General features: G+C 34.4%; 1 protein-coding gene and 2 long non-coding RNA genes across 5 annotated transcripts in view; 2 read left to right on the forward strand and 1 right to left on the reverse strand.

The window, feature by feature from the left end:
- LOC101892311 (trehalase) overlaps positions 1-15,737 on the forward strand; it is a 45,500-nt gene that overhangs the window by 4,872 nt on the left and 24,891 nt on the right. The window contains exon 1 of one of the 3 annotated variants that reach the window (XM_059123817.1): positions 6,033-6,172. The exons of the other annotated variants lie outside the window; for them this stretch is intronic. Coding sequence (XP_058979800.1) covers positions 6,102-6,172 — 71 coding nt within the window. The 5' untranslated portion in view covers positions 6,033-6,101. Of the gene's footprint in view, positions 1-6,032; positions 6,173-15,737 lie in introns of those variants that run through there. 3 annotated transcript variants of the gene reach the window in all.
- LOC131802977 (uncharacterized) lies at positions 5,122-5,975 on the reverse strand. Its single transcript, XR_009342434.1, has 2 exons — positions 5,929-5,975; positions 5,122-5,859 (listed from the first exon to the last, which is right to left on the reverse strand). It is a non-coding gene; the product is annotated as an uncharacterized LOC131802977 (long non-coding RNA).
- Positions 8,413-9,324, forward strand: LOC131802978 (uncharacterized). The gene is made up of 2 exons (XR_009342435.1): positions 8,413-8,520; positions 8,826-9,324. It is a non-coding gene; the product is annotated as an uncharacterized LOC131802978 (long non-coding RNA).

Below are 15,737 nucleotides of genomic sequence, written 5' to 3' on the forward strand. Positions count from 1 at the left end.
ATAAAAAAATGTCGCAAATAGCTAAAATTTTAGAACAAGTTTAGATTTGTTCGAATTGGTCACCTTTGGCACGATATATGGCCTTCAAACGGCCAATGTAACCGACACACTCTGCCCGAATGTTGCCCTGCGGTATTTTGGCCCATTCCCGGCGGAGCGCTTACTTGAGATGATCGACACTTTGGTATTCTTTAGTGCCAACCTTGCTTTCCAAAATACTCCAGACACAATAGTCCAACGGATTGGTATCCGGCCATTGTGCGCTGGAAATGAAGCGATGTACCTCATTTTGTAAGCATTCTTGGGTGGCGCGTGCTGAGTCCCGTTGGAATGTCCAAGAAATGTGCGGCCAAAATGTTTGCGTGCCCGAGGTCTTAATACACCCTCCAGAAATTTTTCGCCACTTCGCCAGTTCACCACTTTCGGCCAAGCGAAGCAACTCTTTAGCTCTTTTCAGTCTATTTTCTGCTGGAGTTTCGGTGTAAGTTCTTGCACTTTTTGGAATTTCAATGGCTTTATCCCGAGCTCCATTCATTTTTCAATATTTGCCGAATGGAATATTGCGATATGTTCAGCTCACGAGCCAAAATGCTTTTGTACGCTTGTAAACAATATAATGAGCTGTCACCGAAATAATTTTAACAGCTGTCGGACGAGTGGCTTAAAAATGACAGCAGTCTGAAGTTGGTTGCCGTTTTTTCATCTCATCCTGTAATTACCAGACTCGCATTTGAATTAGGTCGTACTTACATTTTATCCTCTATTACAAGCATGGTAGAATAACACAGGTAATCGCAACGACACAGCTGAATGGGATGTCAAGACATTTTTGGAATTCAAATTTTTAAATAAAAAATTATTTAAATTAGTTATAATTTTTGCAAAATACAAATCATAACAAACTCTTAAAGGCATTTTATAAGAAAAAATTTAAAAATCAATTAATTTTTGTAGAATCGCGGTTTTTTTTAATATTTTTGGCATATCAATGCTAACATGTCTTGTTTCCTTCTACCCTTCTATGTGGAGTTCATTTTGTTTCCACGCTTTTTTGTCATAATTTCGTAAAAAAAACACATCGAGTATACCCCCGGTTTTGAGATGACGGATCTACAATGTAAAGAGGTTACGATTACCGACATATCGACATACATGTGGTCGAACACATGACTGGGTCTATACAAAACTACATTTACTTAATTACTCTCACTAATTTGATTTGTAATTTATATTTTTATAAATATATGCAATTTGTAATTTTGTACGGCGAGCAAATAGCCTACCCAGTGAGTAAGCTTAACTAATTGCCTCAAGATAAAATAAGAGCTTTTTTTTGAATGATTGAGGAGAGAAATTCGAATTTCCATAATGCCATGTTTACGTTAGAACTTTTTGTAGGGTTAACCTACTTTGAGAGGATTTATTTGAAGTAAAAGTAATGGATATGACAATTTAAATCCAAATCCAGTGGGTCAACCCTCATATATATAAACGTACTGTAAGTTCGGATTTCATATAAATTATTTTCAAACTCAATGCGGAAAAAGAAAATTTTAAAACGTGAAGGGGAAATCCATTGGTTGATCGCGGATTTTCGAAGCGATAAAATCGGTTTTTTAAGAAATGTTGATGTCATCAAATCCCGGAATTTTTTAAGAAATTTTAAAGTTGGCAAATCATAAATTGACTAAAGAAATCTTGAAGCCATTTAATTTTGAGTTTTATAAGCATTTTGAAAGTCTGAGATTCATGTGCACCATCGGTTGGGCACCAGAACTCAAGCGCCGGTCTTGGTGATATTGTGGGCCGCCATAACAGCCGATGGTCGCTCTCCGCCCGTATTAATCGACCGTGGCATCAGAATAAATTCCGAATATTATAGCGAAAATATTCTGCAGGGTGTACTAAAGCCTTGGACAAGCAAACATTTTGGCCGCAGACATTGGACATTCCAACAGGACTCAGCACCAGCGCACTTAATGCTTAATTTGCAGCGCCCAATGGCCACCAAAATCTCCGGATACCAATCCGTTGGACTATTATATCTGTTGGATTTTGGAAAGCAAGGTTGGCACTAAAAAATACCAAAGTGTCGATCACCACGTCAAGCAAGCGCTTCGCCGGGAATGGACCAAAATACCGCAGAGCAACATTTGGGCAGAGTGTGACCGTTTCATTGGCCGTTTGAAGGCCATATTTCGTGCCCAAGGTGACCAATTCGAACAATTCTAAACTTATTCTAAAATTTTAGCTATTTCCGACATTTTTGCTTTCATTCAATGAAATTAAAAAAAAATGTAAAAACTATGGCGTTTGATTTTGTTGCAATTTTTTTTGTTATATATGAACATTTTATAAAAAATTGCTTTAATTTTTCTAATTTTTTAATTGTTATTTTTTTTTTTTTTTTTTTTTTTTTTTGATGAAAAAATGTTGAAGCTGACAAATTTTAGGTTATTAAAAGAAATTTTGAAACATTCAACCGTGTATTTTTATAAGAATTTCTAAATTCTTTAAATCCTTCCAAAATGTTACAAATTATTTGTTATTATGTTTTACTTTGAGGACTTTTTAAAGAGTCAAAACGTTGTATGGTTATTACATTGCTCCTAAAAGTATGCTTTATTTTATCTAATCTTTTATTGACTACCAAAAGAAATTATTGTTACTTCCATATTCCAATTAAAAATGCATTCCATTACAATTCAGGGTCACAAATAGTGACGTAGTGAGAGGGGGGGGGCATTGCAAAAAAACTTCATTTCCTTTCTCACCCTCCCCCTCAAAAATTATACAAATTCTTTAAATGATTTTACTTTGAGGAGCATAAGTCTTCCTAAACAGTGTAAACGTTGTACAGTTACTTTATAATCTGTATAATATTTTTTTGTTATCCTAAAAGTATGCTTTATTTTCTGTAATATTGTTTTGACAATGCCAAGAAATCGTTGTTACTTCCATTTGCAAATTAAAAAAAATGCATTCCATCCAGCTACAATTCAAGGTCACAAACAGTGGCGTGGCGAGTTTGGGAGGTGTGGGTTAGTACAGGAAAAAACAACTACCCTCTCACTCCCTGTCAGAATGCCAATTGCGTACAAATTGTTTGATTGATTTTACTGAGAATACATTAAAGGATTTTCTTTCGTTCACAAATCATCTTAAAAGAACAAAGACATTAGGGCATAGATGCACAAAATGTGACTTGCGCTTGTGTGTGTGTGAGAGAAGGGTGATCTAGTTTAAATTATACAGTGGTGGCCATATCATATGCAACTGAAATCTAACCTTTACCAAAAACCGTGAAAATTTTTTCTGAAAACAAAATTATGCAATTATTTTTTTTAAATATTATTTTTTATTGCTTGTAGTTTAAGAAAAAAAAAAACATATACTCCATAGATATTCAATTCATTTATAAAAAAATTAGGAAAAGATATTCAGTCTTATTATTAAGTGGCCAAAACATATGCAACTAATTAAATCGAGCTCAGTAAAGTGCAAATAAAGTTAATATTTTGTTGCAAATCCGTTGTTGTCGATTACAGCCTGACATCTTCGAGGCATTGACGCTATAAGATGGTCAATGACGCTTTTTGGGATTGATTTCCAGGCATCTTCCAGCCGGCAAAATAAAACATCTAAACTTGTACAATTTTCTCGATCAATTTTTTTGTTTACGATTTCCCACAGATTCTCTATTGGGTTTAAATCTGGGGATTGGGGTGGCCATTCCATTACCGTAACTCTATTATCGGCAAACCACGATTTGACCACCTTCGAAGCGTGTTTGGGGTCGTTGTCCTGTTGAAAGACCCACCGCAATGGCATATTATATTCTGCGTATGGGAGCATTATCCCTTGCAATATGTCTTTATACATAAATCTATCCATAATACCAACAATTCTATGCAGTGGGCCAACTCCAGCACCAGAAAAACAACCCCACACCATTATATTGCCCCCTCCATGCTTGACCGTTTTTTTTTACAGTAACGTGCTTCGAGTCGTTTTCCTTCTGGTCGCCTTACATAGCACATGCCATCGCTACCAATGATGTTAAATTTGGACTCATCACTAAATAATATAGTTCTCCATTTACTCTCTGTCCAATTTATATGAGCTTTAGCAAATTCCAAACGCTTTTTCTGGTTTCGCTTCGATATCAGTGGTTTTTTTGCAGGACGTCTTGCGCAGAGGGAGGCTTGTAAAAGTCTTCTACGGATGGTGCGAGCAGAAACTGGCAACTGAAATCTTTCCACTATCTTAGAGGAAGATATAAATGGGTCTTTTTTCACGTGCCTGATTATTAATTTGTCCGTCCGATCGCTTGTTTTTCGACTTCGACCACCACGGTGTATAACAGAGACTTGTGAATTTTTTTTGTAATTGTTAATGATGCGTGATATGGAGCTTTTATGAACGGTATATTTCTCGGCAATACATTTCTGTGATAATCCAGAAGAATACGCAGTCACAATTCGTTGTCTGAGCTCAAATCCAAATTTATCGCGTGCCATTTTTGAACAAACTCTATTTTAGCTTTGTGAAAAAACAACGCAATAAAAATGTGAAGGTAGCTTTAAATCTCTTTACGCAGTGTCTCTAGCTAATAATAAGAAGAACAATGGAACAAAGGAAATTGTAAAAATGCCGTTATTTAAACCAAATATATAAAGTTGCATATGTTTTGACCACACCAAATTTCACATTTGTCAACAAAACACCTGTGAACATAGAGATATAAACAAAAGCTGCACATTTTGGTAATAATTTGAAATCGTAAGAACGTATTGACTATAATTAACCCATCTTTATATACTTCGTTGTGAAATTTACAAATTTATATAGCCTTTTAACGTAGATGAATCTTAGTTGCATATGATATGGCCACCACTGTAGGTCTAAATTGCAGTCAACCTAGAACTCCTTTGTTCTTTTACCCAGAAAAAAACTCTTATCTATCTCCATCTTAGTGTCCTTTTTTTCCAGCTTTACTTCAAAATCATTTCACATTTCATTTTTAAGTACGCCCCTGGTCCGCAGCACTTGTATTTATTATCTAGAAATAATAGATTTTTTGTACATTAAAATAACTTATTAAGTGCCATTATTGCAATGTTCCTTTGTCACATTTTGCCTTAATTAGAGTTTCAATCATTTAAATAATGCCCCTTCAATTGATGGATCGATTGTTCGATAAAATGACAAGAACGAAATGAAACCAAAAAAATGTTCATTTCTAACATCTGTTCAAACTGTCGCCATGTCATGCAATTATTCAACAGGTTTCCCTCCGACTCTTTCGTTCGTTCGTTCATCCATCCGGCTGGCTGGCTGGCTGGCTGGCAATAATTTCATAAGAGTTCTCCAAGTGATCTGCCTGCTGATGAAAAAAAAACACAAGATTTGCAACTTGGCAGCAGAGCAACAGCAACAAAAAAAGATTGAAATTCTTCGCTGTGATTGGTTGTTGGTTGGCGGTGTGTCGCTGGCAGATAATAGAGGAAATCGCAAAAAAAAACCAAAACCAGACTCTTTCAGTGTAGGGAAAGCTATGGTTTTGGCGTCACTATTTGGAATATTTGACGTCAAGTGTAAGTCTCGGAAAAAAAAGCGCGCGCGTGTTTGTGTGTATGTGTTTGGATAATTGTGAGACAGATCATTTTGTTTTCCATTAGAAAAAAAAGATAAAGAATAATGCATTAATAATTATAATGAAAAAAATAATTTATGGCATACATACCTCTATATGTACCCACATACAATAATTTTTAATGCCAAGTGTCTGCGGGCCATCTGGGCTGTTTGCAATTCATGGTGAAAAAAAGTTTTTAATGATTATTACGGCTAACTCTCCTGGGGTAATGAAAATGAAAAGTGCATTAAATATTGGGAACAAATTTTAATAGATATTGCAAAAAAAACCTCACAATTCCCCAAAGATTTGTTCAATAAATTGCAGCGAAAAGCAAACCACCAATTTGCAAGAAGAAGCATCCCATATGGCATTGATATTAAGGAGATTTGCTCTTTGCAATAACAACATCTATGGGAGAGCAATACATACTCTCCCCACTGTTGGGGCGCCATGGAGAAAGATGTCTGCGCTCTTGTATCAACATGACAACAACAGAAAGCTCACGGCATTCACTCATCAATATTTGACAAGGTAATTCACATTGCATTATTGCACCCACTGACCCACACACACAACATATCCCTCTTTCTCTCTCACACACACACACAACTTGTTTATATATTTTTTTTGTGAAAGGAAAGTGTTAGTGTTATCAATCCCTGTTAGTGTTATTCTGATTAGATTTTAATGAGTGGAGACGAGTGCGTGACGACAGGGCATTGATTACTGGCTAATCGTAACGTAAGATTTTCAAATTGATAATTAAATGGTATTTTACGATAAGTTTGCTTGTTTTTTCAATTTAAATGTTTTAGGCAAAAACGAATCTTCGCCTTATCGTTTATACGTGTGTGAAAAAGGAGATTTATTTTTTAGGTGGTACTCATACGGCGCCAAAACTTGATCTTGATGGGAATTTTTGAGAGGTACAATAAATAAGTCAGCATTTATCGTTTGATGAATGATGAATTTTATGACTGACCCCCTGCAAAGATCACGAAGCATTTGCATGATACATACATACGTCGAACGATTTAGAAGCCTGTGGAATGCAAGAGATTTGCCTGACTTTTATACAAGACACATAAATACATATGGGCCGATTGGGTTTAAACAACATTTTTCAAAAAGTGAAAATGTCAAAAATGTTTGACAACAACAAAAAAACTAGAGAAACGTAAAATAGTAAACATAATGAATTCAAATCCGTCAATTAAACCCTCATAAAAAAGCCAAAAGCTTTAATGTAAACATACTATAAGAAAAAATAACGAAAGGTATGCTACTACAGGGTGGGATAAAAAAATTGCAACAACGTCAAATGACATAATTTTTACGTTTTTTTTTTAATTTTATTGAACGAAAGCAAAAAATGTCGGAAATAGCATCAAATTTGAGAATAAGTTTAGATTTTTTCGAATTGGCCACCGTTGGCACGAATTATGGTGTACAAACGACCAATGAAATCGTCACACGCTGCCCGAAGGTTGCTCTGCGGTATTTTGACCCATTCCCGGCGAAAGGCTTGCTTGAGGTGATCGACACTTTGGTATTGTTTAGTTCCAACCATGCTTTCCAAAATACTCCAGACACAATACGGTCCAACGGATTGGTATCCGGAGATTTTGGTGGCCATTGTGCGCTGGAAATGAAGCGAGGAACCTCATTTTGTAACCATTCTTGGGGTAGCGCGTGCTGAGTGCGATGGTGCTGAGTCCAAGGTCTGCGGCCAAAATGTTTGCATTCCCAAGGCATTAATACACCCTCCAGAATATTTTCGCAATAATATTCGGCATTTATTCTGATGCCACGAGCGGAGAGCGATCATCGCCTGTTATGGAGGCCCACACAATGGCCGCCGCTTGAGTTCTGGTGGCCGACCGAAGGTGTACATTTTCAGCTGACCTTTTTGGCAGGCGAACACGATCATTTTGTTTGTTTACAAACTGCTGGAGAACGAATGTTTTCTTATCGGAGAAATCCAAATTCGACAGTTCACCACTTTCGGCCAAGCGAAGCAACTCTTTACCTTTTTTTAGTCTCTTTTCTTTCCGATGCGGTGTAAGTTCTTGCACTTTTTGGAATTTCAATGGCTTTAACCCGAGCTCCATTCATTTTTCAATATTTTCCAAATTGCATATTGCGATATGTTCAGCTCACGAGCCATTTTTCGGCCACTGCGACGCGGGTTTCGATCAAGTCGCTTCTTTACTTTTCGAACCATTTCGTCGGGATACGCTACCACGGTATCACGGTAACAAGCGATGGTACTAGACAAACAAACAAGCGATGGTTTTCCAGCCGTTGCCGTTTTTTTCATCTCACCCTGTGGATACCGTACCAAAATTGAAATACCCAAAAACCACTTTGTTCTTTAACATTTCAATTAAATTAGCCATATTTGGCCATTTCTTGTTTATTTTTAGTTTTTTTTTTTTTTTTTTTTTTGGAAAAATGAACCTCCAATTGTGGCAAGGTTAAGATTCTATTTTTGCAATCATTTGCGAAAATCTACAACAAGAAAAGAAAAATAAGTTTGGATAATTGTAAAGTTAACAGTTTGTTTCTTGGTTTGCTGGTTTCTGTTTTTTTTTTCTTTTTTCTGCTCCGCAAAGGAATTTTGCTAAAGTGGCAATTGTTAAACAATAAGAGATTATATCGAAACAAAAAATAGTCGTATTCAAGACAATAGCCCGTCCCCCCATCCACAGTCAAAGAATGAAAATACCTCAGGTAGTGGTTAGCTATTTTTCATATCAAGGCACATACATCAATGTTAGTTGGACGCTTGACTTCAGACCGTGAGGATCGGTGGAAAAAAACGAAACGAACGAAAAAAAATATCATTGCAAAAGCAACTGCAAAAGCTACCAATTGTGGTATAAATTATTTATAAAAACAAAAATGCAATAAATAATACTCAACAAAAAGCCACAACAATAACAGAAAAAAAATAAAATATCAACAAAATAATCGACGGGCCATCGTGTTTTTATTTCAATACATTTTGGCATACCCAAACACACACAGTTATTATGGCTGTGAATTTTCTTTAATTATTGTTTTTTTTTTTTGTTTTGTTTTTTGCTTTTCAATATGCAATTAAATGCACCAACTACAACAAAGTAAAACAACAAACAAACAAAAACGAAAAATAATTAAATTTTGTTATGTGAACCAATAGCAACAAATTAAAATTATCTCAAAAACGCAGATTGAAAAATGCCAAAATAAACAAAGCGCGACAATCAAAATTTGTAATTATTTAAATATTTTGTTCAACATTGAAATATTACAAATTTACATGTCACAACAATACCCTTAATATTTAAAAATTAAAAAAAAGAAAAACTAAAATAAATCATTTGAAGGGTGTGGTGGCCAAGAGCGTGAAGGAGCTGGAAGTTTATTTGTTTTTACATTGAAGCTTTTTTAATTTTTATTTTAAGCATGGACTTTACAATTTTGATCCATTTGATTTTCATAATCCATTATTTTAAGCATAGAATTGACAATTGTGATCCATTTCATTTTCCCAATCCAGTACAATGTAAACGTAGTATTATTGTTTGTCTTATCTGATTATTTCATGTCTTTCCCATACAAGGAAATGTCATCACATCTGTTACAGTTAACAATTTCTCCAACCGTCAAATTGAAAGGGTCACCAATAACGGCATTTCTTTTGGCGTCATATAGAAGAAATATATATGAAAGAGCATGAAATTAAAATTGCAAGAGAAAGAGAGAGAGAAAGAGTGTTACCAAAATAAACGACTAGTACTCTATTCCTGAGTTAACCCACATGAATTTAAAAATGTTGCTGTATTTTTCTAAATCGAAAAACTGGTATTATTTTGTACAAGTTTGCAGTTCTAAAAAAAAACTTAAATAAACTGCATTTATCGAGAATTATTAAAAAAAATTATTGCAGAAAAAGTGCAAAGTTGTTTTTTTTTGAGAAAAAAAATTATTATCGATAAATGTGTCGTCGAACCATTTGTTATCGAACACTTGAAATAATCGAACATATTTTCTATTGAAATAACTGTCAATGCGAAAAGTTGCTATCGACTTGTTTTTAAATAAGAATGGTTATCGAGAAATATTTCCAAAAGAAATGTAGTTATCGATTAATTTTGCTTGAAGAAATCTGTCAGAATTTTTGTTATTGGACACCTTATCTTTAAATGAAAGTTGCCGACTAATATTTTTCCCAATAATAAAAGTTGTCACCGATTAATTCAATGAAGTCTATTGCTATTAAACAACTTGAAACACCCTTGGTGTCATATAATTTATCTTTAGCACTACTATATATAATTATGGCGTATTATTAAAATTTTATAATATGCAATCTAAGGCAATTTTGCAAAAATACACACAACTATTCAAATGATTAAAAAATGCTTTAAGAGCGAACATTTTTTATTGCCTTAACAAAATTTGTCCACATTTTTACCACCTCCATTTGTTACATATGGCGTATAAGCAATTATTGTGTGTTCTTCACGAAATGTCCGCCTGTCCAACAAACATACGCCCTTAAGTACACGCAGAACTGTTTGAATTTCTCTTGTAAAAGTGACATTGGATGAAATCATGATTGAATATAGGTACTTTCAACTCGGCTGACGTCAGTTTTTGTTGTAATTACATAGCCATTTACATATGTATGGACACTTGTGTTTTTACAACAAAAATTGTAAATATGTGTGAGACCGATCGACCGACCAACACACAATCATTAAATATTATAAAACTCTGATACGATTTGATAACAAATCAACAGGCTGTTGTTATTCAAAGAAAGATAACAATCTAAACAAAGTGTCATTAATTTAGAGTTGTGCCAATTATTTATTTATTTGCTTTTTTTCATTCAATGACGAAGTTGTGAATTTTAATCTTATTTTTTTGTCTCCCTTTTTACTTGATGTTTATAACTTTGATATGGCCTTTAATTTCTATATTCGGAAAAAGATGTTTTAATTTAAATCACTTTTTCCTTTGAAATTGGGATTTCAATAAATTGACATACAAAGCCATGTTAACACGTGTGTGTGTGCTCTGTTTTGGTAAATCCCCAATTACTCAGTGAGTAGTGTGCTTATGGGGATGTTGGGAATTCACCACGATTTATCACGGCAAATTCTATTGGGGATGTTGATTTGGGTAAATTCACCACGGTGAATTTTAATGGGGATGTTGTCTTGGGAATTGTACCACGGCAAATTCTATTGGGGATGTTGATTAGGGTAAATTCTCCACGGTGAAATATATTGGGGATGTTGTCTTGGGAATTGTACCACGGCAAATTCTATTGGGGATGTTGATTGGGGGAAATTCAGCACGGTGAAATATATTGGGGATGTTGTCTTTTGAAATGTACCACGGTGAAATATATTGGGGATGTTGTCTTTTGAAATGTACCACGGTGAATTATATTGGGGATGTTGTCGTTTGAATTGTACCACGGCAAATTATATTGGGGATGTTGTCTTTTGAATTGTACCACGTCAAATTTTATTGGGGCTGTTGGCGTTGGCGTTGCTAGTTTTAATATGAACTACTAGATGGCGCTAAGTTTAGCGCAGACACAATCCAAAACTGTGTATGGGATGGTGAAATTTCAAGTTTTAATATTCACCACTAGCAGAGACACCCTCCGAAAAAAAAAATGTATTATGATCATATCGAGTGGGGCTAAAGAGATTCAACATGTGAGAAGTGAATATAGCAGAAACACATCTGAAAGAGGTAAGTATCGAAGAAAATCATTTTATCTAGATGGCTCTCAGAATGCTTTTACATAGTCAACATGCTGATTACTGCAGTCAAATGTGCTTATTAATTTATTTGAAAACATATATTTCAAGAAATCGACTTCAATAAATGTGATATATTATAGAAGAGTTTCAATTGACAAATATGCTGCAATTATTGATATTTCAGGGGTTTTAATTTCAGCATAGATGAAAATATAAATGAAAATATAGACAAAGAAATGACATCGAAAAATTCCGGAATAATCAAGTGAAATTCTTGAAAAACGATAACGAAGTCGAGTGGGTTGAACACGAAAATCAGCATGTTGGCTATGCAAAACATGATGAGATAAAAAGACAAAACTAACTTTTCGTTGTACTTGTTTTAATTTGTCTATAATTTTAGCGACTCAAAAATGTTCAGTTATTCCCATCGAAACGATATAGGCGACATCTAACGGTGAGTTCCATCCATACTATCCATAAATTATGTTGTAGCATAGACACACTCCAAAACTATTGAAATATGATCATATCGAATGGGGCTAGAGAGATCCACCATATGAGAAGTGAATATAGCAGAGACAAATTTGGTTAGTATCATAGTCAACAAGAAGATGTGTGTTCTATTATTTTGTCCAGATGGCTCTCCAGTCATTTCCCTCGAAACGATATAGGCGACATCTAACCACCAATTAATGTTGTAGCATATACACACTAAAAAAATGCTGCTGTAGCCAATCAAAGCAAATTCTTCTTGTGTGGACAGGCATTTTGATACATTATATCGATCGCTTTTTGATAGTTTTGTCGATGAAGAATTTGTTTACATTATGTAGCAATTTGAGAGAATTGAAACTGAAAGAGTTTCATGACAAACCCTGCATCAATTCGGTATTGAAGATTGAAGGGATTTGAAGAAGGAAACACCATTGTTTACATTAACTAACAATTGGATTTCTGTGAAATGGATATGAGAATTTGGGGGGAAGCGTTGTTGCAGAGTTTCATGACAAATTCTGCTTCAACGATAGATTGGAGCATGAATGAGAACATGCTTAACTATGCTCAAAATTAAAAACTCTAGTAACTCTGTAATATTGTGAAATTCGCGTTAAATATTCGTATATATAGAAGACAATTTCAAGTAAGGCTCACAGTATAAAATTAAACATTGAACGTGATATTATGGCGAACGCAGATTTAATAAACTTATTCAATTCTTTCAGTTATAAAAAAATAATAACTTTGAAAGAAATGGAGGATAACAAAGAATACAACATCCATGGCGCCTTTAGAACAAATACAAAATATGGGGAAAGAATTGTGCTGAAAATTAATGATGCTATCCTCTATTTGCCGTCAAGATTCCTCTCGCTGGCGGATGAATACATAAAAGAAATAGCTGGTGGGGGTTATTCTGTGACGAAAACTGTGTTGAAAGATGGAAGCGGAAAGAGTCTTTACAAACTAGAATTAAAACATTTGGATCAACCAGATTATTTTTATCAACCATATTTAACATAAACTGAAAAGTAAATAAATATTTTGTTTGAAACTAAAAATTGCAAGCTGTTTTCATTTTAATGTGTGCAGAGAAATATTTCAGTTTATTAGTGAAGCTTTAGAGAGGAAGATGTCTATTCTTAATAAGGAAGACGAACGCTTAAAAACCTTTGCTCGCTGGCCTTTAAATTATCCAGATCCCAAGACAATGGCTGCAGTAGGACTTTATTATACTGGAGTAGGAGATATTACCAGATGTTATTTTTGTAAAGTAAACATTCATAGTTGGGATCAAACTGATTGTCCTGTTACTGAGCATTCAAGGTTGACATATCGTTGCCCATTACTGGAAGGGCGTGAAACAACTAATGTCCCAACTATTTCAAAAAATTGGAATTGTACACCTTCTGAAATTGGTGTAGATGTTTGTGGTCGTGGAGCGAGTAAATGTTCACCCATTTTCTTATTATTGTTCACTTTCATTACCTTTAATGCTTTAAATAAAGTTTTATGCAAATAATACAGTTGCTTGTTTTTATTTATTAACTTTATTAATTTCATCGTCTAGTATGTAGCCAAGTTCTTTCCAGTTTTGTTCAATGAATACAAATATCTTAAATATATTATTTACGGCACACTTAAATCTAGTGTCCAAATGTATAGGACAGTTTGTAAAATAATTTTGGCAAGCTCGAAGTTTCATATTATTTTCTAAATTTATAATGGTAGAATGAATATATTTCTGTAAAAAGATTTTCTTTTCTTGTCCAACAACAAAAATATATTGATAATTGTTCAATGGTGTAAGAGCTTTCTCGACATCATTATAATTTTTTTCTCCATCTGTCCAATCTAAGCCATTCACATGTGTCTTGGTGTAGGCATTTGTTCTGCATGCTTCCCCAGTAAGTTCTTTTATATTAAAAGGTGGACGAAACAAAAAATAATCTGGAACAACAGAAGCACCACACATATATGATAGTTCCTTCACGAAAATACTCTTGTGGTTTCCATGGCAATATTGAAAATCAACCAGTGCAATATCCGATCTATTGATTTCAATCATCTTCTTAGGAAAGTTGAATTTGAATGGAGGGGATATCATCGATGTTGGAGTATTTATAAAATTTTGTTCATGTCCAATAAAAACTTTAAACAAAGATGTCCACAATTGTATGTATGAAATCGTTGATCTCTTTTATAATTGTATGTAATAGCTGGTCCCAAATAGCGTAAAACTTCTATCGGGGGTTGAAGATTACCGAAACTGTCGTAATACTCGATATTATTATTGATTTTATTATATGCCACCCAATGCGTGCCAGGTCCACTGCTAACATCCAAATTTATGATACCACATTCAATTCGATGTGGTTTCTTAGGTAGATTATCACGCATATAAACACCTCTAAAGTGAGGTATATATTTTTTCCCAAAAAAACTAATATTTACATCGGTTAGAGGACCTTTGGGTAGCTGCTTAATTAGTTTTTTGGAGTTTTATTTTCATCAACATAAATTCCATAGCCCTTTTTATATGGTTTGAGATAGAGACCTTTACCCATAGCTATAGCTTCTATTGTTTTGTTATGTCTGGTTTGTTCATCCAACTCTTGTTTGGCTTTTTTTGCATTTAAAACGGCATTGGTAATTGCTGAACTACCCGATGCTAAGGCTCCCAATGCTCCTAATCCAGTTAGAATGGGAATGAGAGGAAGAAATCCACCTCTTTTGGGCACGCTTATTACTCGCGGTATAGCGACCTTTGATTTTTTTCCTCGAAACGTCTTTTGTATTTCATGTCTGGCTATTTTTATGGCTTCATCAATATCAGTTGGTTTTTTGCTTTTAAGGGAACTTGTAGCTTTTTTTAAAGCGTTTTTAAAAAGTTGTTGACCCAATATTTGTTTGGGGTTTTTATTACCCATGCCTAGCTTTGTCTTAGCCTTCATTATGTTAGTTACAAGATATGCGCTAATTTTTTCTCCAATGTTACTATTTTTCGATTTTACTCGCTCCCAAGCCCGTTCAGTTAGTTCACGATCAGCAATGTGACGTTGTTCAATATCTTTATTTTGTGAATAGGCAATATCGTGTGCTCTACACGCTGCATCTAATGGATTAATACCTTGATCTCCTCTTTGAATACGTTTTTCTAGCTTTGTTCCAGGTCCACAAAATTGATATCCTGGTAAATGAAGTTCAACGGGTAAAGAGTTAATCAACTTATTTACCAGTCCTCCTCCTTGAACGTGTTTCTTTCTAATAAATCGCTTCGTGTTGTAAACAATCATTTTATACTTTTTAGCGGGACGCTGAACGAAAGAAATATCGATATTTGATTATATTATAAATATGAATGTTTTCTTAAAACTACTCATTAGTTTAAATCATGAGATTACTGGAACAACAAGCTAAAATAATTGTTCAAAATGTGGATTTTATGCAAAGAAAGACCCCTCGACATAGTACTTTGCTGCCTGATTCTATACGAGCCTTAATAGTAGGACCATCAAATTGTGGAAAGACTAATGTGATGCTTAGTTTGATAGAAAGCCCCAATGGATTAAAATTTGAAAATGTTTACATTTACTCAAAATCGCTGTATCAGACAAAATATGAGTACCTAAAGAAACTGATATCCACTATAAAGGGGATGAGATTGTATACATTTAATAACAATGACGATGTTATACAAACGGACGAAATAAAGCCAAACTCAATCATGATTTTTGATGATGTTGCATGCGATAAACAAAACAACATTAAAAATTACTTCAGTATGGGGCGACATAAGAATGTTGATTCGTTTTATTTGTGTC

This window comes from Musca domestica, unplaced genomic scaffold (genome assembly GCF_030504385.1).
Source record: "Musca domestica strain aabys unplaced genomic scaffold, Musca_domestica.polishedcontigs.V.1.1 25, whole genome shotgun sequence".
Taxonomy (NCBI): domain Eukaryota; kingdom Metazoa; phylum Arthropoda; class Insecta; order Diptera; family Muscidae; genus Musca; species Musca domestica.